General features: G+C 58.1%; 1 protein-coding gene across 1 annotated transcript; it reads left to right on the top strand.

Annotated features, from left to right (window-relative positions):
* Positions 1 to 170: 170 nt before the first annotated feature.
* Positions 171 to 27761, top strand: MAPKAPK2 (MAPK activated protein kinase 2). Its single transcript, XM_030000633.1, has 10 exons — positions 171 to 440; positions 21124 to 21263; positions 22963 to 23027; positions 23831 to 23910; positions 24019 to 24145; positions 24634 to 24709; positions 24885 to 25009; positions 25316 to 25401; positions 25763 to 25843; positions 26144 to 27761. Exons 1-10 carry the CDS (start codon positions 186 to 188, stop codon positions 26285 to 26287), a joined length of 1179 nt encoding a protein of 392 aa, XP_029856493.1. The 5' UTR covers positions 171 to 185; the 3' UTR covers positions 26288 to 27761.
* Positions 27762 to 27837: the final 76 nt, after the last annotated feature.

The raw sequence follows: 27837 nt of genomic DNA, 5'->3' as shown, positions 1-27837 counted from the left end.
CTCGGGGCCGGGGCGCACCGGCGGGGGGCGGCGGCGGCGGCGACGCTGCTTCACCCCCCCCCCCCCCCCCCCGCCTCCATACCCCCCCCTTCCCCTTTCTCCCCGCCGCCCCATCCAGCTCCCGCGGGGCTCCGCCGGCCGAGAGTCCCGGAGCCCGCCCGGCGCGGCCCGCCCGCCCGCCCGCCATGCTCTCCGGGGCTCCGCCACCGCCCGCCGGCTTCCCCAGCCCGCCGCCGCCTCAACCGCCGCCGCCCCCGCCGCCCGCCGCTCCCCCCCACGGGCCGCCGCCGCCGCCGTTCCCGGTGAAGGGCGGCCTGCAGATCCGGAAGAATGCCATCACGGACGACTACAAGGTCACCACGCAAGTGCTGGGGCTGGGCATCAACGGGAAAGTTTTGGAGATCTTCAGTAAGAAGAGCGGGGAGAAGTTCGCTCTCAAGGTGCGAAGTTGGGGAAGGTTGGCGGGGGGGGGGGGGGGGCTGCCCGCCGCGGTGGAGGGCGGGGAGCGGGGGGGGGGGGAAGGCCGGGAACCGGGGACCGGACGGGCGGGCGGGCGGCTCCGGGCTGCCCCCGCCCCGCCGCCGGGCTGCGGAAGGGGCAGGAGGAGCGGGCAGCGCCGGCGCTGCCTGACAGTGATGGAAGATGTCTGCTGCGGGGAGGGACGGCGGGGGGGGGGGGTCCCGGGAAAACGGGCAGCGACAGCGGTAACCGGGAGCGGCGGAGCCGGGCGGGACAATGGAGCCGGCTGCTGCCCGTCCGTCTGTCCCGCCGGGCTTTAATTTATTTTATTTTTTCCCCCCATTAAGAGCACCGAGACGTGGCTTTCCGGCTTTGTAATGTGAAACGAAGCGAAATGACATCTCGGTAGCGTGCCTGGGGGGTCCGGAGCGGAGAGGAGCCCTCGGCCTGGCCGGTGTCACCCCCGTGGGGTTCACATCTCAGAACGCAGGGTCCATGTCTCAGAACGCGGGGTTCACCCAGCGGGGTCCGCGTCTCGGGGCGCAGGGTCCGCGTCTCAGAACGCAGGGTTCGTGTCTCGGAACGTGGGGTCCACCCCATGGGGTTTGTATCTCAGAACGCGTGGTCTGCGTCTCAGAACGTGGGGTTCATGTCTTGGAACGCGTGGTCCACCCCGCGGGGTCCACATCTTGGGGCACAGGGTTCGTATCTCAGAACACAGGGTTCACCCCATGGGGTTTGTATCTCAGAACGCGCGGTCTGCATCTCGGAACACACGGTTCGTGTCTCAGAACGCAGGGTCCACGTCTTGGGACACGGGGTTCGTGTCTCGGAACGCGGGGCTCCCTGCGCGGAGCCGCTCGTAGCACTTTGCGTAAATGCAGGCAGCTGCCTGGGTGTCCCTGTTTGATGGCAGGTCTCTCCTGGCTCCAGCCGTACGGAACAGCGTGTAATACCGAGCGGCTGTCATCCCCCAGCTTCAGACAGGGAATATTTCATTGTTATTGTATTTACTCATCGTCCGTAACTTGCTTCTGTTTGAAAGACGCGTAGATAAATAGCGGCTGCAAAGGTGTATTTTAGCACATGCTAGGTGATGCGATGGTTTCCTTGTTTTCAAATGAGCTTTTTGAGCGAAGGGGGGAGCGTGTCTCCCTGCCGGAGGGACTTTGGGAAGTTTGAATGGATTCACGACACGCCAAGCGCGGCGCTGGGTGACGCGGGTACAGGCAGTCTGCTCGGCGGGAGCGCCGTGTTCTCTAGCATCGATGCGATTTGCGCCCACGCATGAGCTGTTCAAACCCACGGCGTTACCCTGAGAACTGTGAAGGCTAAAAAAACCCCACCTAAATCTGTAACCCCCACCTCTTTTGTTTTTAGTGCTGCCCATCTGTTGGTATCTGGGATTCCTAACCTGAATGAATGAATGAACGAGGGGCTTTGGAGGTACAAGTCGCGCTGCAGCGGTGGTGGGGTCGGCGAGGGAGGGTGCTGAAAGCCTGTGATTAAGTGTGTGGGGGGGGGGTCATTTGAGCAATAAAAGTTTGACTTTTCCTTTGGGAACGCAGGCATTTCTCGTGAGCTGCACCGCGTCGTACTCCAAGATGACATGTATTGTCATCTCGTTTGGCTGGAAATTAGTGAAAACCTCTTCTGTTTTGACAGACGGGCTCCTCCTCGCTTCTGCAGTTGACTCACGTGTTTAAAGTGCAGATTTCGGCACTTCCCTTTTGCACCCCTGAAAGGGGAAGGATGGCATGAGGAGACCGAACGCCGGCGGTTCCCCTCTGCCCTGGCACGGGTGGGATGGTGGGGGCCTGGGGTTGGTGCCGTTCCCCTGCCCGTACCAGAGCGCGGGGCAGCCGCTGGGGTCAGGATTTAGTGCTGTGAGTCGTGTCGGTTCCTTAGCCGTGTTGAAAAGCATCCTGGAGCACAGGACTTCGCGTTGTAACGTAGGAGGGTGGTGCAGAGTGTCTGCGCGGCTCTCGGAGGGTGAGGTGTGTTCGATGCTGAATCGCTGTTTTGGAAAAGCGTTGGTCGTCTTCCCTGTCCCCTGTCCCGGCCTCTTCACACATCCCTGCCGGGGGGAGAAGAGTTCAGCTGAGTGGTTGGACGCATCTCTGGCTCTTCAAAGAGCGGCACAGCTGCTGCTGTGATTCCTTCCAGCACCTCTAAAACTGCTACGCTGTGAGTTTGGGCTCTTAGACGAGCCGGTGCGTACCTGGCTTGCCCTGGTGAGTGTGAGCTACAGGCTTGGGTTATTTGGTTATGATATTTGGACTGAACTGCCGAGCCCAAACGTGGTGAGGGTGATGCCTTAGACGCGATGCGTGCTGACTTCATCCCCTCCTCTGGTACGCAGCTGGGATAACGCCTCTGTTAGAGACCTGCGGAGAGGTATTTGGATCCGAATTACTCATGGACTGCATCAGTGTGGAAAGATGACCTAAAGCAGGATCCGCAGAAGTGATTGCATCGAGTTGTCATGTTTCAGATGATGCTTAAAAGAATCCTGATGGCCCATCGCCAGAAGCCACAGCTGAAATCTCTCTGTGCTGCCTGCTTTGGTTGTGCAGCAAACCTTTCCATTTGGAACATTGCTCTTTACATTTACTATTCCAAAATCTTGTTTAATAATGCAAACCTCCACTGGAGGGAAACAGTTGTGTCTCTCCCTGACTTTAACGGTGTCTTCTGGTTACGTTGTGCTTCCTCTTGGATCATGAGCAACTATTATGTTGTTAAACCTCTTTCTCCCAAACTGAGAGATGCATTTAGGTTAGGGTTTTGCTGAGAGTCACTTTGCTTAAGAAAACTTTTCAGTGCTCCAGGAGAGTTTGAGCTTGGAGACAGTGTTCCAGCAGCAGTGAAAATGTTACAGCCAATTTTCTCCTCCTTCCAGTCCAATAGTCCGTGGCAGAGACGCATCATTAAATAAAATGGTGCTGCGTGCGAGTTAATGGATGGTAGTTTTGTTTGCTGTGTAGTACCTAGGTGAAAACAGGAGATATTCCTTGACTTTTCTTATAGATCATTATTGTTTATTTTGCAGTTTCCCACCCCCAATTTTATTTTATTTTTTGGTACCAAGCAATACCTGAAGTGTGGCATCCCTGAATTATCTGGTGGGAAGCAGGCCACCGACGGTCCCGCTCACCCGTGACCTGACTCTGTTTGATACGCGGTGATTTACTGCAGGGTGGGCCCATGAAGTCCGTGGAGAGGTGATGAATGGAACTGAAATGCGAGGTTTAGGTGTTTTCTCACCCCTTTCTTCCTTGTGCCTTGGCGTGATTTATTATTAGGCAAAATTAGGCTTGTAATTTCTGTAAAGCCTGCTGTATGTAGGTCATGGTTGACCTGACTTGGCGTTGTTCGTTGTGGTCAGGCTGTTGGCATTAGTGACGCAGGCTGCGACAGTGGGGCTGGGAGCGAGGTCTGTCTTGCCTACTGCAAATTCCACTTTTAAGACTAATCTTTAGGCAAGATACTGGGTAGATGGCTGGCTGCCTGAATTTGGTGAGGAAATCACAGGTAAGCCAGACCGGAGAGCGGGGACTAGTAATGGCAGGTGGTGAGTTTTTCTCCGTCACGCGCGTCACTCGATGGAGCTCTTTGTGGAGCAGGTTTCCCTTAAAACAAATTAACAAACCTCACTCCTAACCCCAACTTCAAAGCAGGAAATCCTCACCTGGATTGGTGAGCTTTGGAAGAGCTTCGCAGGGCGGTGGGAGACTGCTTGCAAACTTGCCCCCTCTCTGGCAGCCCTGTTTCTGGAGCATCCTCGGCGCTTTGGGGCGCGTTTGCGAAACACTCTCAGTCTCGCTCTCAGCCTCATCAGATAATCTGTGAGCGATGGTTCCTCTGATGGAGAAGGAGGAAGGAGGCCAGTACTTTTGCGGTTTATTATTCTTCTAAGATACCTGGTGTGGAAATAGGGCAGGCATCTTGTAGCTGATAACTGAGCGGCTTTGTGGATGAGCGTGTTCACGTAGCTGGTGGCCTCGTGCTCTCTCTGCCGTCATGGCTAGGGTGTTTTACAGAGATGTTTAGAGGAGCAAAGCACCCTGTTTCCCATGGCTTCCTGCAGCTTCATTTGAGACCAAATGCTTTGTCCCCCAGAACATCCAGCTGGAAAAATAACTCCTAAGTGATGGAGTGGATGAAGATCTTGGGCTCATGCTCCTGGGAAACAGCTCTCTGTGTGTCTGCTGTACTTCTGCTCCTCTCTCAGTGGGGGGATTTCTTTTTTTTTTTTTTTTTTTTTTTTTGAACTCTACCATGTATTTTATATAATCAGAAATGTCTTTGCTGTGGCGTTCTGTGCAAGCCGTGGTTGAAAAGCTGTGGAAGTGTAGTGACATCATTGGGGCTTTTCCAAGGCAGTGGTTTATTATCTCATTGACCAAAGGAGTCTACTGACTTGGGGTTTGAGTTTGTTTAAACAATTTAGGATTTGCCATAATCTCTTCTAAATACATTACATGTTTTGAGCAGTCAAACCTATGACTGAGATGGACTGATAACGGCCTGGGAGCAGGGACTTGGTTTTTGCTTTGGCACGTGCTCAGCAAGTGGTGGGGCTCCTCTTAATAATAATCTGATGCCATCAGCCATAGGTCTTGCAAAAGAAGATCAGTATTTCCCACGTTTTCAGAGGTGGGGAACTGAGATGCAGTGATTTACTGAAGGTCTTGCAGCCCATCAGAAGTGGTACCGGGCTTAGGACCTGAGCTACTTGCTCCGGGATGAATCCTTCACGGGCAGCAGGACAAAAATACAGCCCCTGTGTGTGTGATTTCATAGCTGAATACAGCCAGGTAAAACGATTATTTTATCATTCACACTGAGCTCCCGCTGGTCTTCGGCGAGGTTTCTGCCATCTGCCAGCGCGCACGTCAGGAAAGCCCCATGTATAGGACAGTGCTCCTCTGCCGGGCTGCGGAGGTGCTGGCTCTGCCTTGGGGGAGCGAGCGGTGCAGAGCAGGCGCTGAGCTTTATCAGACACGTGCTGCCTATTCCACAGCATTTAAAGCAGTGCATAAATAATAATTTGAAGCTGTGCAGACTGAGAGCCAGGTCTTCTAGCGCGTTTGCTGGGCGATGGGTAGGCACCGGCGATGAAAACTCCCAGAAAGTTCCGCCTGGGAAGCCTGAAAGAGCGAGTTGGTGACTCCTCTATTCCCAGAAACCTCCAGGATGTGGTTTGGGATCTGATGGGATGGATGAACTCCGGATGGGCGATGCCGGGCTTGCAGGACGGTGCAGGTACATGGGAGGCATCCGGAGGAGTGGCTGGGTCGGAAGCGGCACGGAGAGCAGAGTGGCTCTGGGTTTGGCATCTGGCATCTCCTGAGCCTTCATGGTGGGCTCGTGTGCCCCACACCGGGGTGGTCCGAGGGCTTTGCAGCAGAGGCAGTAGCTGATGCTATTTTAAAACCCATCCCTTCGCTGGAGTTCGCACTGTCTGCTGAGAAACTGGGAGCAAAGAGCCCTGCTTCACTAAGAACCCCTTTCCTCCTGCTAGCTCCGAACGTAACCGGCTTCCCGACCTGCAGACGGCCCTCGCTCGGCCGCCCGCTGCAGAAGTCAGGCTCCTCTCCAAGCACAACTGGCCCCGCGCGTCTGGCCTCAAGTTGCAGCATTCAGGCAGCATGACCTCACCTCCTGGTTTCCAAGAATAACGTGCTGCCTCCCCTCCGCCGCGCCGGGGCTGTCTGCAGCGGGCGAGGGCGGCTGCCGCAGCCCGGCACGGGCTGGTTCTTGGGGCCCCGCTTTTGGCAGATGCCCCCAGGCAGCCCCACGTGTGCCACATGCCGTTCGGCTCCTCTGCCCTTTGTGGGCAGGGGTGCGGGCAGCAGAGACGGGGCAGGAACTGGGAGAGGGTCTTCGGGACCCGGCTGAGCGCGCCGGCTGGTTTTGGAGGAGGGGGGGTTTGGGGGAGTGGATCCGTGAGGACTGGGGCAATCCCTCCCCACCAGCTCCAGAGGCTGGTACGGGAACGCAGCTTTGCCTGACCTCTCCCCAAGAAACCTGTTTCGAGCCTGGGCAGTCATGTTGAGTCAGCGTTTCAGCGTGGTCCAGAGCTGTTGAGCATCGTGGTCATCTCTGGTGGTGACATTGGCATTGGGTTTTAAAAGCCCCTGAGACCCGTATCCCACTGAAAGTGGGTCCCGTCCCCTCCATGGATGCCCCTCGTCTTTCATGGCTGCAGGATGCTAAAATATATTCTTCTTTCAGCTCTGGCTGGCACGAGGACTGTGTGCGTGACCGGTGCCTGGAGGCTCATTTTTGAGAGGGTTCTCGCCTCAGCGGCCGATTCCCCTACGGAGATGGACAGGGAGCAGCGCGTGGGGGTTAGAGCAGGGCACGCAAGAGCAAGTCTGAATGCAGAGAGCTTTAACAGCCTTTTAAGCTGTTGTTTCATTGTACCTCGTGGCTGAGTCATTTCAAAGATTTCAGCCTTTTAAGATCTTACCAATTTGAGGTAGGGATTATAGCGACTGGCAGGTTTAATGGTTGCATTAACTTGCTGTTTCCTTTGTGGCCTCGGGAAGGGACTGACGGCCGTGAGTCTCTGCTTGTTGGTAGATCCCCCTGACCCAAGAGGACCTGAAACACGAATTTTGCTGGAGATGCTGTGAGCCACAAAAATGTCATTTGGAGGGTGGTGGGATGGTACTTGCTGTCAGGAGGGGGATACAGGATGGGGTGCCAGTGTGGCTCCTCTCTGAGCGCTGCTGGGAGCACGTGGAGCTCCGCTGTGTCCGTCTTTGGTCTGATGCTGCCGGGGAGGACGACGGCATCTTCCTGTGAATTAAGGTGTTACGTCAGCACGCTGCTTTGCTGTGACAAAGTATGCTCTCCCAGCGGAGAGGGCAGGTGAGCACGCTGGCTCAAGCGGTCTGCAGCTGGCACAGCGTTTGCCGTCATATGTAATGAGATTATTTAAGCCATTGGCGTCAGGGCTGCATGTGATTATGTGCCTGGCTGTCCAGCGAGCTGTAGCCTAAACTAGAGATAAAGTTCAAAATGCAAACCCAGATCTGAATGTTCCTGGGGCGCCCAGCCAGGCTGGGACTTTACAGCTCTGCCCTTGCTAGATATCCTTACCTGGTTTGGGCTATAGATTCGGGATCAGTGGAGGGATGGACTCATTTCCTTCGTCATCATAATTAACTTTGCTGCCTTGCTTTGTGTGCCCCTGGCTGCAGCCACCTCCCATGGGTGCCCCTCTTCAGTTCAGCCTCTCCTGGCCCCAGAAGAGGGGGTAAGTTGAGCTCAGGGTCGTCATTGCCATACGCTTCTCACGCTGGAACGGGCTAAATCTGTGTAACGGCAGGTCGGGACTCCGCACTGTCCCTGTCCCAAGGGCTGCAGCACCTCCTGGGTTTCTGTGGGGCAGACACGGGTGGGAGCATCTTCTGCTGAGCGTTCAGAAATGGAGCGGCCGCTCTGCCCGTCTGCTGTCCTCCCGGCGTCCTCTGGCCCTGGTACGCGGCACCGAGCTAGGGCAGCCTCTCGGAAGGCTCCTTTGGACCTCCTGCCAAATGTGTGTTTTCGGGGAAATGCGGCTGGAACACAAGCTGAGGCTGCTGTGGAAATTTGGCAGCGCGTCCTGTCAGCCTGCAATTCCAGTAGCCGCAGCTCGTCGCTCCTCGCGCCCATAGGTGTGGGGGGGAGCCGGGTCCAAGTGGCACTGCCCGGGGTATCTCGGCTGGGCTGGGGGGAAAGCAGGTGCAATTGGATCCAAACAAACCAGAAAGTATGCATGTTACCCTCAACCTAATTTAACAAAAATAATAAATAAAATAAAAAGCGAGGGGGAGGTGGTCTGGTAGCAGGGATATGTTTTTATTTTCAGTAGTAATGACAGCCTTATTGCATCTACCAGCTCAGCGTTTAAGAACAATTTTAACTTCTTGTATTTCCGCTTGTTTTAGCAAAAAGTAGGGGCTGTGCTGGCTCTCAGGCGGTGCCGCTGTGGGTGTCGGCAACCTGTCATCCGCAGAGTGCTGGCTCCCGTAGCCACTGCTTTCAGATACGGCCAGGCTGCAGGAGTCATCGTCGACTGTAACAGCCTCCTCCGGCCAGCCCGGTTCCCCCCAGGCTCTGGTGTGACTCTCTCTTCCTCTTCAGCCATTTCGCAACCTTGCTGCCCATTGCGCTGGGCAGATTGCTAAGAAAACCCGGGCGGCTCTTGCATAAGTAGCTCTGCCGCGGTGCTGGGAAGGGCGGGCTTCCCAGGAAGTTTAAACCCAGGTTATCTCCTGGAAGTCATGGGAGCCGCAAATCCAGTGGTTTTGGGTGGATAGCTCCCGTGCCGCGGGCAGAGCAGCGTCGATGCAGGGGCACGGCTGTTTTGGGGAGCCTGGGGGTGTTGCAGCCCTTGGCCGGGCACCTGCCTGGGCTCCAGGAGAGGACATCTTCCTCCTTGCTGTCCCAGGAGCTTGGAAGAGGCTTGCAGAGACCTTTGCTTTTGTCCTCAGTGCTTTTCCCTGCAAGGAACAGCCCTGTTCCTGGAGTGAGGGGCTCTGCGTTTGTGTTGGAGTGGGACTGCTGACATCTCCCTCTTCGTCTCCTCTCCCACCCTGCTTATTCCACTTTGGGGTTGAAACTCCCAGTATTTTTTGTTGTAAGGAAGAGTTGCTGATAAAGAACAACTCTCTGCCGGGATGCGAGATGCTCTGTGGGGTGGTGGGACTCAGCAGGGAAGCACTCCAGGTCCTTGGGGGTTTTTGGAAGTGTCCCGATGCTCCTATTCCCCAGCTCCTCGCTGCTGGAGGAGACAGCCGGCCCAGCCTCGGATGCATGTCGTTAGAGATGCAAATAGTGGACTGATGAAGCCTCGGTGAGTAAGATGCTGGGGATTTTATGAACAGATTAAAATGTGGTCTTTGCATGCTGCTGAGCAGCAGCTCCAGCGCCTGCGGGGCAGGAGGGCTGGGAGCTGGAGCTGCTCGCCGGGAGCTTCGGAGCAGGTCTATGGCTCGCGCCCTCCGCCGCGGTCTGGAAGAGTTCACGGAAGATGACGTCCTCCATGTGCCTCGGTGGGCAGTGCTTTTGGCTGATATTCCTGTTTCTGGGCTTCACCTCGAGGAACTGCAGGGCAGGGAGGGCTCCAGCCCTGTGGGGTCCAGCTAACGAGAGCAAGGAGAGTTTTCTGGCTGTTCTCGGTGTAGCCAGTTAACTCTGTTTCGCCGGGCTCCAGCAGTAAGGGCAGCGTGTGCTTGGCAGGTCATGCACCTCTGGCTTTTACCAAAACATCCTTTTCACATTTCTTTCTCCCCAAAGACTGCACTGAAACAACCAGAACGTCACTGGAAGGAGGGTTCAGCTGGGACCTGGTGGTGTTGCCTCGAGGGTTTTAGTGACTTAACTCCAAACTAGTGATGAACATCTGGCTGTTGTACCCACCTCGAATCCAAACCCTCCCAGCAGCCTTGGAAAGAGCCTTAAACCTCATTGCGGAAGAGGTGGGGGTAATGCAATGGGGGTGCCGTCCATACAGGCTGTTGAAGACTTAATTTCTCTCTCTCGCTTAGGAAACGGAGGCTCTGGTGAGTCGAGGCATTGCTCCAGGCTTTGCGGGGCCACAGGGGCTGTGGCGATGCCAGCGCTGCTGCTTACCAGTGTGCTCCAGTCTGCTGGAGGGATTGCACGGGGAAACGTGGGGGCTGCCGGAGCCCTCGGGTGGGCGGGCGGCCGAGCCGTACAAAGGCTGGCCTGTCTGCTCTTTGGCTCCCCCCAGCCCTAAGCCCTTTTTGTGAATAAGTGGGATTGAAAAAGCTTAAATTCATACAAAGCGGGACCCAGGAGCCCCCAGCTTCCCCCTGCCACCCTGTGCCCTGGGGATGCCTCTGCTCCCCCGGGGGCCCCGGTTAATGCTGCCCTGGGGTGAGCTGGTGACTGTAAAGCTGTCTGTCGGGTGAGGTTTCTTTTTAAAGGCTGGGTATGGGATGCCCAAGATGAACAGCCTGGCCTGGCAGGGGAACAGCAGTAGCTGCAGGAGTAGGGGTTTTTTTTGTTAGTTTGTTTAAATGTCCCTGCTTTTATCCTTTTATCCGCTTTCTGTTCTAATCTAACAGGCAAAATGCATCCAAAGCGCTTGCTTTCTGTTGTACTTGGTAAGAAATCAAGGAGCCTGCTGGTAAACACTGTCTAGCAGTGGGGTACTAGGCATCCGCGGGAGGATCAGCAAACCTTTCCCAGAGCGTGTGTGTTTTTGCTGTATATTGAAAAGATGCGAGAGCGTAAAAGCTCTGCTATTGACCCCTTACTCTGTGCTGTTGTCTGTTGGGCAGGCCTTTTAATGGGAGATACTGGCATTTCCCTCTTGGTAACACCAACGGGGGGAAGGCAGGTTTCTCCTCTGGTGGTGTTTTCGGAGGCACGAGCACCCAGGCGCTTCGTGATGAGTTTTGCACGCTTGTTGGCTGAGTTGAGGTATTTTGAGGTTACGGTGCTGACTGAGACGCTGGTGGTCTGGGCTCCGTCCGGGCTTCACCAAACCTCCCGGGCTCTGGGGCCGCGCGGCTGCTGCCAACAGGTGCCACAGAGGCTCTCGGGGCTGCCGAAAGCCTGGAGGGAGCTAATAATAGCCACCGTGTCCCGAGAGCTTTAACGAGGTGCCAGCAGGATGCAAAGAAAGTTTGGTTTGTTTTTTTTTTTTAAATAGAAGTGCAACTGTGTTTTCCTCCCAGCTGAAGGAGCCTCAGGATGGCTGGTGCAGAGGGAAGAGGGGCTGGTGGAGGAGGAGCACCCCGCTCGGGCTTGCGGGGTGGCAGGAGGCTCTCGGCCTTTCATTGCATTGCTTCAAGGCCCAGGATTTCCCCTAAAATACTAACCGCTGTGGTGGGTAAAGTGGGAGCGCATGACCATAGGTAGTGTTGGGTCTCGAGTCTGGAGCGTTGCTTGGCTCTTAACCCAGGTGGGTTCATTGCAAATGGGTGGTCGCGCCAGCTCTTCGGCAGGTCCTGTTACGCGCTGAGGATGCATTAACAGCCGTGTGATGGGAGGAGGAGGAGGAGGAGGAGGAGAGCAGCCTGCGGTGCAGGGCGGCTGCGGTGAGCGAGAGCTGCGAGCAGCTCTGCCTGGGGGCGATGGCAGAGGAGAGGGCGGTCAGCGGGGTGCAATCCTCCCCTTTCCCTCTGCCCCTTCGTTAGCATCCCTTCTCGTTACGGGTCTTGCTGTGGGTCAGCTGCAGCAGCCCCTCTCCCTGCCCCGCGCGTGCCGGAGTGCCGTCTGCCCCGTGCGTGCCCGGAGGTGGGCTCGTGCACCCTGCTGCATCGGAGCTGGCTGCACGGGAGGTTTTATATCTGTTGTGCCGTGTCGGAGGTGGAGGGAGCAGCACCAGGAGGAGGGTGGTTGGTGGCTGCGGAGCCCCTGCCTTGCCGAGCACCTGCGTAGGCAAAGGGGTGTTACGAAATCCCCGTGTCGCTCCTGTCCTGGCCTTCCCCTGCACAAAACAAACCCCGCTGTCAACAAAAGCGGCGGCCACCCAGCACGGGAGCTGTTTATCTCGCACAGGGAAGAGCTGCAGTCCCTGGCAGCCTCCAAACCGCTTTGGACGTCGTGCCTGGTGCGGGTTCGCCATGCAGGAGCACGATGCCAACCCCTTAGACCGGCACCGCTCGGGTGCCTCCAAGGTTTCGCGTCGTGGGTCCCGACGGCCGGGGGCTGCTCCTCTCTGCAGCCCCGCAGGGATCGCCCGGCGAAGGCAGAGCTGCTGCCTGCGGGGCACCGCAGCCGGGTTGTGCATCCCTGGCCTCGTCTCAGGAAGGTGTTTGCTGTGCCCTGGTGTTGACAAAGCCCATGACGAGGGTGAAACTCTATTAAGTAAACATCTGGGGAAAGGACAGAATGACGCAAAACGTGCTGTTGTCACCGAGCTTTGAGGGCGCGTAAATGAAACCCTCCTCAGGCTTGGTGCTGGTGGAGGAAATGCATCCTGAGGCCGTACAGCTTCCAGCGCCGGGGGTGAATGCTGCTTCCAGAGTGGTTGCCCTCGATGCGGCTTTGTGTTTTGGTTTGGTTTTTTTTTTCTTATTTAAATATATATATATTTTAATAGATGCTTATTTACACGGCTCTAAGATCTGTGTTGAAAGGCAGCAGGTGGGATCGCTGGGCTGGGAGGGGGTGGCAGCCGCCCGTCTGTCCCGCGGAGGGTCCTGCCCATGGCTGAGCCCCGAGAAACTTCATTTTTGTGCAGAGCATGAACCCAGGAGCTGCCGGGAAGCGCCGGGTGTTTGTGGGGCTTCTGGCAGGGCTTCATGGCTCCTCCGCTCGCAGGCGTGGGTCTGGGCGGTCTGATCCTCTCCCCTAAATCACTTCCAGCTTAAAAGTAAGGAATGGGTGGGCATGTCTAAAAATAAAAGCAGTTCTGGGATGTAGGTGTGGAGGATCCCCTCCCGAGCTGTCCCTGGGGTCAGAGGTAATGGCGAGGTCGGGCAGGGTCGTCCCCAGGATTGCTGCGAGGCTGATGGAGCAAGGGACCCAAAAAGATGCTTCGAGCGCCCGGTGCCCTCCGCGGGCTGCGTGGCGGGGGCTGAGCCGGTCCCTCTGACCTGCGAGGGAAAGACCCCGGCCACGGCGCAGAGGGCTGGTGGACACGGCACCGTACCCTGCTGGGGAGCGAGGATTCCGGCATGACGATAAGGGCTTTTTTCAAGCTGTGCCTGCAGGAGGGAAGTGCAAAGGACATAGGTCAGCACTGAGTTAATGGTTTACATTAGTGTTTACTCCTGTATTAATCGCGCCTGCGCATATCAGCCACTTCCTATCATAAAAGCACATATGCGTGCTTTTCCGTTCACGAGCTCGCCAGCTCCGGTAGGAAATCTGGCAAGGGATGGGGTTTGGGGAGGGGTTCGGAGGAGGAGCTGACCCCGGCCCCGAAGCTTTGCGAGGAGGCAGCAATAAAGCGGTTTGTGCGTGGAGCAGATCCGCTGGCCATGGCCGTGTCTCACATGAAGATATCCGCCCCTCCCGGGGTTTCTTATTTTCCTTTTGCTTTGTATTGTGCGGATAAAAGGCCCCGGCGGCTGCAGCGTGTCCTTGGCGGGGGCTGCAGTGGAGGTGCGGGGGGATGCGGTGGTTGGGCTTGCAGAGAGGGGTCCCTGAGCGTCCCCCCACCCCGGAGCAGCTGCCTCCTTTCTCCACTCAGATCTCCCAGCCTGGCATCACAGTGGCTCCTGGTGGGAAGCGACATCTTGGATGCCCATAGGAAGAGATGGGCTGGGCTGGGGCATTTTGGCCATGACGACCCCCTTCCTTGCTGGATTCACGAGGAGGTCCCGGCCAGGGTGATGGCTCCATTGCTCCGGCCAGGTCTGCTCCCTGGGACGTCCCAGGGTGTCCCCCAGCGTGACAGGACCATCACTAGTGCCTGGGCTGAGATCTTGGCTCCTAACGCCAGCCCCGGTGCCTCCTGGAGAGACGAGCATCGGGCGGGTCACCAACACCCAGTGCTGCTGCTGATGTACGGGGAGGAGGAGGATGATCCCCAAAACAAAAACCTGGGACTGAATGGGTCCCTAAATTTGCTTTTCTTGGATAAGTGAGGCTGAAACTATTTATTTCTCTTCATTAAACACCAGCTCCAGCCTGCTGCCATGAGTCAGCGGGGATGCTTCGTGCTGCCGCCTTGTTGCCATTTACCTGCTTTGACTTTTCCCATGAGTTTCGCAGCCCCCTCCCACCCGCTGCCTCCCCGTCCCCTCCCTACGCCCTCGTCCCTGATGTCCCCCCCCACGCTGGTGGCCCTCGGCATCCAGGGCACCGCTCCTGGTACCCGCTTTGGAGCTTCATCTCCTTGAAATCAATGTGCCAAGAATATTTTTGCTGCTGGGCAATGGGCTCTGCGAAGCGGGGCTGCCTGGGGGGCAGCGCCCCGATTGCATGGGGGGGCATGGGCCCCTGGCAGGTGGCTCTTATTTAAACCCGGGCCTCTCTTCTGCTCTTCGCCTTTGTGTGCCTGGAGAGGCTTTTGTTGCAGCCTGAAAAGGCTGAATAGCTGCCGCATCTGTCGCGGGGAAGAGCGGGGCGAAGAAAGGCTCAGCAGATGCCCTGGGGAAGGGGGGGGGACCGCGGGGTGGGGGGTCCCGAGCATCCCCCGGTGGGCATGGACCCCCGTGGGAGCTGCGGGCAGGGGAGCTGGCAGCACACGGGGCACGGAGGGTTGTGCAAGCATTGGGAGGCCCCGGCACGGCGGGTCTCCTTGTGAAAGCGTGGTGCAATAGCCACCTCTTCGCTCGCCCCGTTTCCATCCTCTGCCCCATTGCAAAATCGCCCGCAGGAGCAGGGACAAGGCTGCCCGCTCCGACATCTGCCTCCGTGAGCGTGCAAGCTGCTTCTGGGGGGGTTTTCAGCTCGGCCCTCGCGCGCGCAGCCTCTTCGTGCCTGGCTTATTGCTCGTCTTGGGCCGCACGGTGGGAAAGCTTTCCCTGCGCCTGCCGCGGTGGCTCCGGGTCTTCCTCCAAGCGCTCCGATAATTCAGACTCGGAGAATGCGGCCAAGCAGCTCGAGCGTGTGTGTGTCAGTTCGTGTTTGCTCGGCCTGAATTGCGTCTCCAGTCTTGCTCCCCGTTTGTAGCTCTGTCTAATCTGAATAATTCTGTCTCGCTGGGACGCTTTTTCCAGCCTCTCCATCCTCCCCGAGGCAAGCGAATGCGGAGGATGACCTTTTGTTTGCAGCGGTGGGGGATGAAGCCGCTAACGCACGGAGCCGGCTGCGCTCGTGTCCTGCCCGAACGGTCAGAGCCTCGGCATCTGCCCGGGCGCTGATGGCACCTCCAGAAGGCTGGTACTGTCCTCTTGCCTTGCAGACCATGAGGCTTGGATGAAGCCATCTCCATCAGGGATCAGCAGCCACCCTTCTAAACAGTCACCCCGGCACGGCAGGCTGGGGCACGCTGCGGGACCCACGCGCCGCTCCTCCTCCAGACGTGTCACCTCTGCTCTCCGGCTTTCCCTGGGCAATACAAACGCGAGGATGAGGCTTTTGCCTGCTCTCTTGCGGCTTAAAGCTCTTCAAGCAGGGACTGTCTGTGTCTCTGTGTGCATGGGCAGAGCAGAAATGACCCCCAGCTTAGGAAAGTTCCATCGCCTCTGAGCGCTGCTGGTCGTGGTGGATGTAAGCAGCGGGGATGGGGTTAATGTAAAGGTTTATATAAGAGCCACCATAATGTGGGGGAGGTTTCCCGAGCTGCACCTTTCCTTGTTACTGCATTGTGACTGAACCACAAATTTCCCTGCGTTTGGTAACGTAATTCTTCTTACAGGCTTTGGGACTCGTGATTTTATTTCTCTTCTGGAGTTCGTAAGCAGTAAAAGTGGAACAAAGCTTTGCTGCTTCCATGCCCTTCTGCTGCTTGCTCCCTCCGAAGCGCCTCCAGCAGAGGCTGGAGCAGCTTCGGGACTGTGGGGCGATTACCTGGGGGCTCCCCAAATGCACTGGCATTAAAGGCAGAAAAAAGACATGTGGGCGATGATCAGCTTAATGCAGGTCCCCCAGCACTGTGCCTCGTCGGGCGGGCGCTGGGGACCGGCAGCAGGGTGCGGGGGGTGATGGGGCTTTGCCTTCCTGGCGCTGCGAGGTGGGAACAGCATGTGCAGAGCATCCAGCACCGGCTCTACAAATGTGTTAAGCAGCTGATGCCAGCTTGCAACCAGTTCGCATGGAAAGATTAGAAGAGGCAAATCTTTTGAAGAGATACCTTTTTGCTTTATTAGGAAAAAATGCTCCTTGCCCTGTGCTAGCCCGGCCAGGCGAACTGGGAGCCCGGGTGTGCAGCACAGGCAGGGGAACCTCTGCTTTGCTTCCCTGCTGATAACTTGGGAGGATGATAGCCTGCCTTTCTTCACTGTAGGTTTATTTTTAATGCAACTTAAGAAGAGTTTATTTTAACCCCCGTGGTGCAGACAGGTCCCGAGGGGAGCTCCCCGGGGTGGCGTGGGGCATGGGCACGCTCCTGCGGGTCCTGTTGCAGGCGGTCATCCGAGGGGTGGTTGCTGCGCAGGCAAGGCATGCAGCGTGTGCTGCTCTGCTGGGAACCGAGGTGAATCGGGTCTGATCAAAATACACGCGGAAATAAAAATACCCTGCCTGCAAGAGCAGCTGGAGCGCCTCGGGTGAGCGTGGAGCCAGAGCAAAGAGGGGCAGCCCTGGAAAATGAACAGCTTGGCGTGCCGGTATGTGCCTGATCCTCAGTTTTCATGGAAATTGCCCGTGGGAGGTGAGTTTTCCCTTGCAAGCTCTTGGACAGGGATATCTTGCCAATCTGAGCGATCGCGGTCTGTTCTCACAGCTCGCCGAGGGGCAGCAACCGTTTGGGGCTGCGGTGGCACCCACGGCGAGCAGCAGTGGGATGGGGTCATTTGGGGTGTCCTGCCGTGGAGGAGGGAGCTTCCTTTACGAACCTGCCGCGATTCATGGCACACCATCCCGGGAGGAGGAGGCGGCGAGACTGAACCAGTGGTGCCTGAGGACAACGCGCGGGCGAGGGAACGTGAGCGCGGGTGGCTCCAGCCCCCTTGTTTTCTCCGGCGTCTTCCTTCCTTCCTCGCACCCACCCACCTTCGCTGCGTTTGGCGTGAGATGATGGAATTCAGCTCGACGCGGTGCTGAGCAAGTGGGATGGGGCCCCAGCCCTTTCATTTGAGCTGAAGCTCGTTTTCGATGACCCGGTAGAGCGGCAGGGCTGGCTGGAGCCCGCTCGGTTTGCAGCCCTGTTTCTTGCACTGCAAAGGCAGCTTGCCGGGGTTTGGATTAGGTGGGTGGGTGATGCCCACCTGCAGATGCCCCGATGAGCTGTTTTGTTTTCAGGAGCCGCTTCCAGGGTTTGTCTTTCAAAGGTGGTGAAAAGCTTAGAGCTGCTGCAGGAGCCCGGGAAGAGCCTTTGCTGCTGGGGGGGTCCCGAGCACGTAGGGGCTGGGCTGTGCCGTCCACTGACGGGGCCGGTTTCGGAGCCCTCAGCTTGAGGGTTTTAGTGAAGCTAATGAGTGTGTTTAGCTTTGCACGTAACTAATTTCTCTCGCAGTGTGTGATGGCTCCTGGGGGATCTGGGCTGAGCCAAGGCACAGGATGGCAGCAAATGCCGTCTGCCAAAATCTCGGAGGTGTCAAGCTGCTGCAAGAAGAGCTGAAATACGGCTGAAACGCGGCTGAAATCTGAGTTTCCTCCCTAATTGTGATGAGGGTGGAGCGGCCCTTTCCCTGCTCTCCCTCCTTTCCTGCGGGTAGGTGCCCCAGTGGGAAGCGGAGACGGGACGGTGCAGGGTGGCACAGCTCTCCTGGTTGTCCCCTGTCCCGCGTAGTGCCGAAGGGATACCTGGCCGCGGAATTGCTCTCTGACGATGAGAGGAGGTTCGGAGACCTGTGCCGGCTGCAAAGCTAACGCCTAAAGCACCTAACCACCGTAAAGGGAAACGCACGCCAACTCCTCTGTGCCCGAGACCCGGTTTTGGTCGGAGGCGGTGGCTGAGCCCCCTCCGCAGCGTGCCCTTGTCCCGGGGACGCTTGTGTAACTCGGGGATCCGGTTACTGCCCGCTGCGGTGCCCGGGCTGCTGGGTCAGCTGCTGCCTCGGTGCCGGAGCTCTCTGCTCCGGTGAGAGCAAGCAGGTAGTGCATCTGGAGTAATGAAGACTTTGATCTCCAAGGAGCCCTGCCTTGGAAGGGAAACGGGAGATAACAGAGGGGGAAAAGCTGAACTGAGAGCAGCTGTGGGCTGTCAGGGGTTTCTAGCAGGTTGTCCGTCTGCTGCCGTCTCCCCTCTGCGAAGGGTTAAGTCTGGTTGTGTTCCGGATTATTGCGGTTGCAAAATCTCCTACTTCTGAAGCCAGGCTGGTACCCTCAGCTGGGGTGGGATGGGGGCACTTCACCCTTGCTGAACCTCAGGGAAACCCAAGGTGCTTTTCCCATCCCAGCCTCCTCACTGCGAGCCAAGAAATATAAATCTTGTTGCAGCCATAGGCTGCCCTGGATACCGGAGCTAAATTAGGGACTTGGGCAGCGTTACCACACACCCCCAAATACGTTCGATGTGGAGTTCCCGTGACCGGAGCGATGCCCGTCACGCCAGGACATCACCCATCGGTGGTTTCACTGCTGACTGTGGTCGAGGAGGCAGCGGGAGGGAAAGTCGTTGGCTGCCGCCTAAAGAAGGGAAACTGGTGGAAGTGCTGCCGTGCCCGGACCAGGAGCAAACGGTGCTTTCCCACCCCAGCGCCGTGCTCCTTACATCCCCGGCTGCACGGGGCGCTGGGGGCCGGCGCTTTGTGCCGCGGGCAGGATGGAGGTTGTGTGGGCGCGACGGGTGATGCCGGGCTTGTGGGTTGCTTCTACCGTGGTTCGGGTATCGCCGTGTCCCTCCTGCATCCCCCCGCGGTAGTAATGGCCATCCCCGCAGAGCCTCATTGCATCTAGCCTTCAGCTCCCCGTCACACCGCTGTCACCTGCCACTGGGAACATTTCCTAAATAGACCAAATCATTCTCCTAACGAGGCTTAATCTGCTCTGCTCCCAGCCGGGTGAGCAGCCCCTCCATCCCATCGCTGGCAGGGGAGCGGAGGGAGGGCGGCTCGTGGTGCGGCTGAATTGCAGCCGGGGTGTTTTGAGAGCGCTGGGGCAGTTGTTTGCTCGCCTGCGGGTGCCTGAGTACAAAAGCAAACGTCAGGGCTGTGCTGGTACAGGTAATCGAGGCTGCTGCCTCCTAGTTCATTAGGTACGCAATTAAGCTCCTCTAAAAGCACTCTGAGTGACCTCTAAAAAAATTGGATGTGTATTTCTGTACATCTCCTGTTTGTCTTGTGTAGAATGATGTTAACTGTCTGCTTCCTGCTGTTCAATTTTCCCAGCGCATAATTACAAATTGTTTTTTTCTCTTCAGCTTCCTGGCTCCCCACGCCAGGCTCTTCGGAGCGGAGCTGCAAATAGCCAAGCTTTTCTCCAGGCCCCTTCCCTGCCTGCGCGGCTGCTGGGGGGGCTGGCACTGCGCTTGCTTACGGCTTCGGCATTAGCAGGATCCGGTTTTTAGGGTAATTAAGCAATAGAGGAGCGAGGAGGGGCTGTCCCACCTCCTGCCCTGTCTTCCTTTCGCCCCAAGGCTGTCGGTGCAAATGATGTTGAACGGTTGTGCAAAGGGTGGCTTGGCCACTTTGGTCTTCACTGAGCTTCCAGACGGTTTGGTGCCAGAAGCCGCCCCGTGCCCCATCCACCAGCGCGGGTTTCCTCCGCTCCGGGAAGCAGGAGAGCTGAGGAGGTGGGAGAGGTGTGACCAAAACCCCCGTAACGGGGTTACGGGTGGGTGGCTGAAGCGCGCATCCTATTTATCCCTTTCCCTGTGGCAAAGGGCAAGCGCTGTTGCAGGCAGGAATGCAAATTGCCGTTATTCTGCCAGGGCTCACGCGAGCGCCGTCAGCAAGCGTTTCGTTTATAAACAGGCAGTGTGCGTCTTTTGGGGCTGCAGCAAGCGTTAACCCTTGTTCTTGTGAAATCCCTCCTGGGGCAGAGGGGTCCTTGCCATGCACTGGGCACCGTTTCGGGTCCTGCCAGGCCAGCGAAGCATCCCGGGGGCTGATGCTCTGCCGCTTGTCAGCTGGGCACTCGCCTTCACCCAGCAGCCCCGGGAGCTCGGCCGGGAGAGGGCAGAGGGGCAAAAAGTACGTTTCTGTCTCTGTCTTGGTAAAATGACCAAACCTGCTGTTTCCTGCTGATGCACAGGGGGGTGGGATGCCTTTCCACGTGCCCCTGCTCGCTTGCTGCTGCACCGAGGTGCAGACCTGCTCTGGGGAGTTTTGCTGAGCCCAGCCCCAAGAGCTGCAGGAGACAGGAAGGAAAATGAACTATGCTCAAGATAGACACGTTTGTTTCTCTATATTTAGGAGTATAATAATTAAGGCTGGTTGTTTATCCTGACAAACATGGTAATTAATAGTCTGTGGCAGACGAGCAAATCCTTCCTGCACCTGGGAACTGCGAGTTGTCTCTGGGAAGGGCAGGGGCCTCATTAAAGAGCTGCTGCCGCTTGTGAGAAAGGCTGCTATTTCGGGAACATCTGGCTGTTTGCTTTGTCCCCTCCCCAGGCACACGCAGCTGGGTGCCGGCGGCTTCTGAAGCCGCGGTGAGGGTGCTTTTGTGCCCAAGCTGTGCATAAGGGCGCAGAGCAGGGGGGTCCCGCCAGCCCCCCGGAGCGGAAGGCTGATGAATGGGAGGTGGCGGGTGGGCAGCGCTGGCGGGGGACCGCGAAGAGGGGAGCGAGGATGCTTGGTGGCACCCAGGGGTGCAGTGGTGTAGGTACTAGCGCGCAGAAGCTTGCTCGTAAATGCAGTAGGAAGTCTTGCTGGCTGGTGGCACAGGCTGGCTGGGCACCGGGGAAGCATCTCAGAGGGCAGGGAGGTGGCAGGCAGTCGGGATAAACTTTTACCAACCTCGGAAAAGGAGGGCAAGAAGCTTGTGAGAGCGGGCGGCTTCGCGCTGTTCCCACTAGATGGGGATGGAGGCATTGCACAGAGCGCGCCGGAGCTCGCCCGCGGAGAGCACCCGCGCTTGGCCTTCGCCCCTGCGTCTGCTCTGGGTGGGCACCGTGCCCAGCGGGGGGTCATGGCCTGGCTCCTCTCGGGGGGGGGAGGCTGGGGGCTGATGGGGGTCTCGCTTCTCTCACAGATGTTGCAGGACTGCCCGAAGGCCCGCAGGGAAGTGGAGCTGCACTGGAGGGCGTCGCAATGCGCGCACATCGTCCGCATCATGGACGTCTACGAGAACCTCTACCAGGGGAGGAAGTGTCTGCTCATCGTCATGGAGTGGTGAGTTCCCATCGGCACCGCTGCGGGTGGGCTCTCCCCGCAGGAGCACCCGCCGGCCTGCGGGGCGGTGGGGTGATGCCAAAAAGGGGGGGGGGCGAGCGCCTTCCTGCACCCCTGCCGGGGTGCTGGGGACCCCGGGGAGATGCCGTGCTGGGGGATGCAGCCTGCGAGCCGCAGGGATGCAAGCCCTGGACGAGGTGCTGCGCTGCTGGCGTTGGAGGGATGGCGGGAGCTGTGCTGGCTCTGAGTCATTCTGAAAACTCACTTGGCTGTTGAGAGGCTTCAGGCCTGTGGTTCTCGCTGCAGATAGATCATAACCAAACTCGCTTTGGCCATTGAAAGTCGGGGTAGGCAGCGGGTTCCTGGCACCCCGGCAGCCTGCGGTGGGGTCTGCTGGGCAGCGCGCAGCCAAGCCGAGCTGATGCATCTCTTGACGCCGTTGCACCTCTTGCAGCAGCAGTTGAGCGGCTCTGATTTGGGTAGATGTTTGATATAACCTGGGGAGGAGGAGGAATGAAGGGGAAAGTATTGAAACCACATCCCAACCGCAGCTGTGATTTGATGCAGCTTCCTTGCCAAAACCTCTCCTCTGGCAAGCCGGTAGGTTGCCTGGGGGGGCAGCGGGTGCAAGGACTGCCGTGAACAGCACCGGGGCAGGCGGCACGGCAGCCGCCCGAGCGGCTCTTGTGTGGGAAGAGACTTCTGAGAACCGCGCCAGGACACTGGGCAGCCGGGGATGGGAAAGGTTTGCGCGGCACATCTGCTTGCGTGGGAAGAAAGCGGTAGCTGAACGGTAGGAAACGAGTCCCCGGGGCAGCGACAGCTCCCTGCAGCGCGTCTCTGCGACGGGTCCCTGCTGTCCGAGGGATGCTCTGGGTGTAACGCCCGTCACGAGGCAGCGTTTGACTCTCAGTATGAGCACGGTGTGTCTCCTCGCAAGCTCCGTGCGGCGGTTGGCCCCGGCGGCTGCGCGCTATCTGTATTGCAGATGTCCAGCGAATGTCAAGGGCGCTGGCTGGAGATGCTATCTGCGCTGGGAAAGCCAGAAGCTGTGTCTGCTCGAGTTAGATAAGGCAGGGGCAGGAAGCGCCGTTATCCCTGATCCCACCCCGGTCTCTCTGGGAGCCGAGTTTTTCCTTAGGGTACCTGGGGAGCCTTTGGCTGGGGAGGGAACCACGCCAAGGTTTCCATGGTCCTTCTCCAACACCTTGCGTGAGAGCTTGCTGTGCTGCAGGGGGATTCAGTCTTTGCCTCCCCCATCCCATCGGTGAGCCCATCTCGGCGCCGCTGACACCTCGCCCGTGCCGCGATCTTTGCTCAGCGCTTCTGCGCGGGGTTAGCGTGCCAGCGAGGTGGTTGGCTTGTGAACTAAATGAGGCCAGGCACGCTGGGAGCGCTCTCGCCACGTTCGAGCCACGTTTGCTGTCTTTACTGTAAATGTGTTTCTGTGGGCTGGTGGGGAGACCACGTCCGCTTGCACCCGGCATCTCCGCCGCCAGCACGAAGCCTCTGCCCTGCTCATTTCTGGAAGGAGGAGGCTCTGAAACCCAGAAGCACCGACCCAAGGGCTTGGATGAAGAAGGGGTTCGTTTCTTGCTGAGCTTGTGCAGCTCCTGGCTGAGCATCGGAGGTTTCGGTACCACTTGCGCCCGTGTGAGACGGATGCTGCAGCATCTAATGCCGCGTGCTTCTCTTCCAGCTTGGACGGCGGGGAGCTCTTCAGCCGAATTCAAGACAGGGGAGACCAGGCCTTCACAGAACGGGGTACGGAGCCCGCGGGGACCTGGGGTTTCGTCTTTGGACGATGTCTTGATGTTTATAGGAGTGTCTTTGGTCCAGCTTGTTCCCTCAATTGCTCTTTTGAATCCTCAGCAGGGCTTTGCACTTGGGGAATGAGGAATGTGGGTGCGAGTAGCCCTGCTTTTCACACTCACTTGAGAGCAGCGTTAGGGAATGTTTTCTCAGCTGCCCCTGCACCCCATCCATCCGGCTCCAGCACAGGCAGGAGCTTCAGCGACCTTCAGAAACACCCACCTCCCTCAAAAAATGAAGTCCAGGGGCTGTGGTTCTCATAGATCTCATTGATCTCATCCCCTCTGCTCCTGTGGCCAGGAAAAGTGTCTGTACAACCTAAATCCTGAGCCCATCGCCCTTTGGCTTCCCACCCTATGGGGAAAGCCTTCCCGGCTGGTTTCCCTGCAGATTTGGGGTCCCTAGTGGTGCTGGGGGCTGGGTCAGCCCCCCCACCCCAGAGTGAGCCCCAGCTTGGGGCTTGTGTGGTTGGATATTGGGGTCAGAGGCTGGAGCCTGCCCCATCCTTTCTCCTGGGAGCTTCTCTCCCGTTTGCTGCAGGCTCCTGACCTGGAGATGGGTGCTGGGGGGGGGCCCTGCTTGGAAAGGGGATTTCAGGTAGAGGAAACCCCTTTGGCCTCAGCCAGGCTCTTTGGCCCCTAGTTTGAAGAGTAACCCAAGGAGTAGTGCTCATTGTAACTTGCTTATAAGGACTTCTGTGTTTTTTGGGTTTTTTTTGTTTTTTTTGTTTTGTTTTGTTTTGTTTTCTGCTTCAGAGGCTTCAGAGATAATGAAGAGCATTGGGGAAGCCATCCAGTACCTGCACTCAATCAACATTGCACACCGGGACGTGAAGGTACCGTGCTGCATGCTCGCCCGGCGGTGCCGAGCCCTGCTCAGCCTGTGGCAGTGCTGAGGCTGCTCCGGCTTTTCTGCTCACTACTTTTTCCCTGTGTTTTCACAGCCGGAAAACCTCTTGTACACCTCCAAAAGGCCCAACGCTGTGCTCAAACTCACAGACTTTGGCTTTGCTAAAGAAACCACCACGCACAACTCCTTGGCCACTCCGTGCTACACACCGTACTACGTGGGTAAGTGGCTGTTGGGGGGGTCTGCGCTTGCAGTTTGCAGGGCTGGAGGGCAGAGCCGGGGAGGTTTGGACGGTGCCATGCGCAGCCCATCACCTCTGCATCCCGCCCGGAGCCTCAGTCGCAGTTGGGGGCAACTCCTGTCCGGGATGCTTGGGACCGGGGGCCGTTTTGGGCGCGGGTGGGTGCTGTGGTTCGCCGCTCGTTGGTGCGGTGCGGGACGGGCTGCTCTGAGCGCGGTGTCGGCGTGCTCAAGCCGATATGTTTCCTACCCGTGCTGCAGCCTCCCTCGTGTTGTGCTCGGGGCTGCGAGGCAGCACCTCCCCGCACCCCTCCTGCCCCTGCTGCCCGCACCGCTCGCGCTGCCCTGAGCAGGGCTGCCGGGACGGCACGGAGCCGCGGGCAGCTCTTCGACCGCTCCACGGGATGGTCAGATCCGTCTCGCCTGGTGCTGCCGCTTTGACTCAGGACTTTGTTTCTTTCTTTACCAGCCCCGGAGGTGCTGGGTCCGGAGAAGTACGACAAGTCCTGTGACATGTGGTCCCTCGGCGTCATCATGTACATTCTGTGAGTCTGACGGGTCCCTCTCCATCCCGCCGGGCTCGGAAGGGGGGGATGCAGCTCTCGAGCTCGTCTGCGGGCTGGCGGGGCCGAGTCTTTCCCAGCTGCACTGCTCCTGCTCCCGGCACTGCCCTGTGCCCCGTGGGCACGCGTTGACTGTCTGCTCCCTCTCCCGGCGCAGGCTCTGCGGGTACCCCCCCTTCTACTCCAACCACGGCCTGGCCATCTCGCCCGGCATGAAGAAGCGTATCCGAATGGGCCAGTACGAGTTTCCCAATCCCGAATGGTCCGAAGTGTCGGAGGAAGGTAAACGCGGTCCCTGTGACAGCTTGTCCCTGGGCTGGGGTCTCCCTTTGGGGTCAGCCCTGCGTCCAGCAGCGCTGCGAAGCCTGGGGGAAGCCTGGGCACGCCATGGCTCGCCTCTCGGTGAGGCAGCAGCTTCGCCTCTTTGCTCAAGAGGCTTTTGCTGAAGGGTTTGACCGGGGTGAGGTCTGCGGCACGCCGGGGACGGGAGGTGCGTGCAGGCTGTTTTGGGGCTGCTGGCTCAGGCTGGAGTGCGGGGTGAATGACCCTAGGACCTGCTAATGCCCAGCCCTCCGCAAATCCTTCCAGTTAAGCAGCTGATCCGCAACCTGCTGAAGACAGACCCGACCCAGCGCATGACGATAACAGAGTTCATGAACCACCCTTGGATCATGGTGAGTGCGGGGTTGATCGGGCAGCGGGATGGGGATGGGATGGGGGATGAGGAGGGGATGGGGGATGAGGAGGGGATGGGGATGAGGAGGGGATGGGGATGAGGATGAGGATGGGGATGAGGAGGGGATGGGGATGAGGATGGGGATGAGGATGGGGGATGGGGATGGGGAGGAGGATGAGGATGAGGATGGGGAGGAGGATGAGGATGGGGATGGGAATGAGGATGGGGATGGGGATGGGGATGAGGATGGGGATGGGGATGGGGATGAGGATGAGGATGGGGATGGGGATGAGGATGGGATGGGGATGAGGATGGGATGCCTGCAGCTCCCAGCTCACACTCCTCCGCTCTCTCGGCAGCAATCCATGCAGGTGCCCCAGACCCCGCTGCACACCAGTCGTGTGCTGAAAGAGGAGAAGGATCTATGGGAGGATGTGAAGGTAAAAACCTCCCTCCATTGCTGTCTGAAATGTTCTGCACCCCGGGTGCCATCTGGGGACGCTTCTGCCTTCTCATTGCAAACTGGGCTAATTTGGGCTCGCTGCGAGGGTGCTGGCTCCTGGGGAGATCTGTGCTCGGGAGGAGGCTGGGAAAATTGGCGGTGGGACACTCGGCCCCTGCTGCAATTTGTTCCCATGGGGGCTTGGAGGGGGACAGCTGCCCTGGGGGTCCCGGGGGGCTGGGGACTGTGCTGGCGCAGGGGCTTTGCTGACGGCGCTGCCTGTGCCTCCTGCCCGCAGGAGGAGATGACGAGCGCGCTGGCCACCATGCGAGTGGACTACGAACAAATCAAGATCAAGAAAATCGAAGATTCCTCAAACCCTTTGCTGATGAAGAGGCGGAAGAAAGCAAACCCCACCGAGCCTGCCACGCTCCCCCACTGAGGGTGCCCCGCGCCCACCGGCCCTTGAGAAAGCAATAACTATATATATATATTTTTTAAGAAAAAAGACAAAAAGAGACAGACTGTTATATCAAGCGCATGGAATTCAGACATTTATACCAGACTAGTTATTTTTAGCTACTCACCTGTGTTTCTGGCCTTTCCGGAGCAGGCGGTAAAATCCCCCCGTCAGATCCACACACTGCGGCCGGGGGTTTTGTCCTGTAGGTGAATGCCGCCGATAATTGGATTTTTTTTTTCTTTTGTGAAACAGTTTTGATTTTTATTTTTTCTTTTCCTTCCTTCCAAAGACATGGAAATTCCTGTGGTGACCTTTTTAGGGTATATAACGTATAAATATTTTTTAAAAACTACTGTAGAGCTGAAACCCAGACAGCGTGTTCCCTGCGTGGATGCTGGCTAGAGATGGGCTTTGGGCTGGGGAGCGGGTTGCGGGGGGGGGATGGGGAAGGAGAGCTGCCTTCTCCCCCATCCCGCTGTGCGCGGCAGGGCTGGCGTGGGGGGGGGGGGGTGTCCCCGTGGCTGCCGTGCTTTGCTGGCCAGGGAAACCGCTGCTTTTAAAGCACGGTAGCCAAAAACACCCCCCCCCCCCCCACCCCTCCCTGACCTGGAAGCCTCGACTTTACCCAGCGGCACGCAGGGCTCCCCACCAGCGCCGTCTGCGTCGCTGTCTGTCTGTGCGTGGGGTGTGTGTCGTGTCCGTGGGTGCGGAGCTGCTCGTGGGTGTCGTCCCCCCCGCCGCCCCGCCGTGGCCACCGCAGCCTGTACCTGTGCCTGGAATCCAGTTCTGACCTCAGGGGTGGGCAAAGGGGGGGACGAGCAGGAGGCCAGTGCCCCCCGTATCCCCCCCCCATTCTGCAGGGACGTGGGGAAAAGATGCTCCCCTGCCGCCTCCGCCCCCCCCCCCCCGCTCCCGCAGCCCCCAATTCCGGGGGAAATGCTGTGCTGGGGCGTCCCCGGGGACAAGCGGGTGGCGTGGGGAGGGGGTGGGGATGGCGTGGGGCCATAGCTTGAGCCGGGACGGCAGCATTGCCCCCTCCCTGGCCGGGGCTGGGGGTCGTGCTGCTCCCCCCCCCCCCCCCCAACCCCGGCATGGCTCCTGCTGAGGGGGCTGCTCCTGCTGCCAGCTCCTGGGGGGGTTGGGAGCGATCCTCCGCTTCCCGGGAGTAGGACGGCTGCTCTGAAGTCTTTAGTCCATGAATTATTATTATTATTATTATTTGTCACGATGTTTCACTGCGTTAAATGTGTTTGAATGGGGAAAAAAAAATTTTTTAAGGCAATGTTTAGTTTTTAGGTGATCTTTTAGACACTGTATGGAATTTTAATTTGTTTTAAAACCCCGTTTTTATTCCCCCCCCCCCCTTTTTTTTTTTTTATTTTTGTCTGTTGGCTTATACTAATCTTCCCGGTCTGCTCTTCAGTCCTTTGGATTAAAGACACTTAATGCGTCACCCCAGTCTCTCCTCCTTGCTTGCGTGGCTGTGAAGAAACACCCCGCTGCTCCAGGCTGGGCAGCCGCTCTCCTGA

This window comes from Aquila chrysaetos, chromosome 24, assembly GCF_900496995.4.
Source record: "Aquila chrysaetos chrysaetos chromosome 24, bAquChr1.4, whole genome shotgun sequence".
Taxonomy (NCBI): domain Eukaryota; kingdom Metazoa; phylum Chordata; class Aves; order Accipitriformes; family Accipitridae; genus Aquila; species Aquila chrysaetos.
Note: the sequence above shows the minus strand (reverse complement) of the source record. Positions and strands in the feature narration are given on the sequence as shown.

What these genes read in the sequence shown, in the direction of transcription:
- MAPKAPK2 (XM_030000633.1), top strand. Translation starts at nt 186, where the DNA reads ATGCTCTCCGGGGCTCCGCCACCGCCCGCCGGCTTCCCCAGCCCGCCG. An exon ending in TTGCACACCGGGACGTGAAG is followed by an intron (nt 23,911 to 24,018) that starts GTACCGTGCTGC and finishes GTGTTTTCACAG; the next exon opens with CCGGAAAACCTCTTGTACAC. An exon ending in TGAACCACCCTTGGATCATG is followed by an intron (nt 25,402 to 25,762) that starts GTGAGTGCGGGG and finishes CTCTCTCGGCAG; the next exon opens with CAATCCATGCAGGTGCCCCA.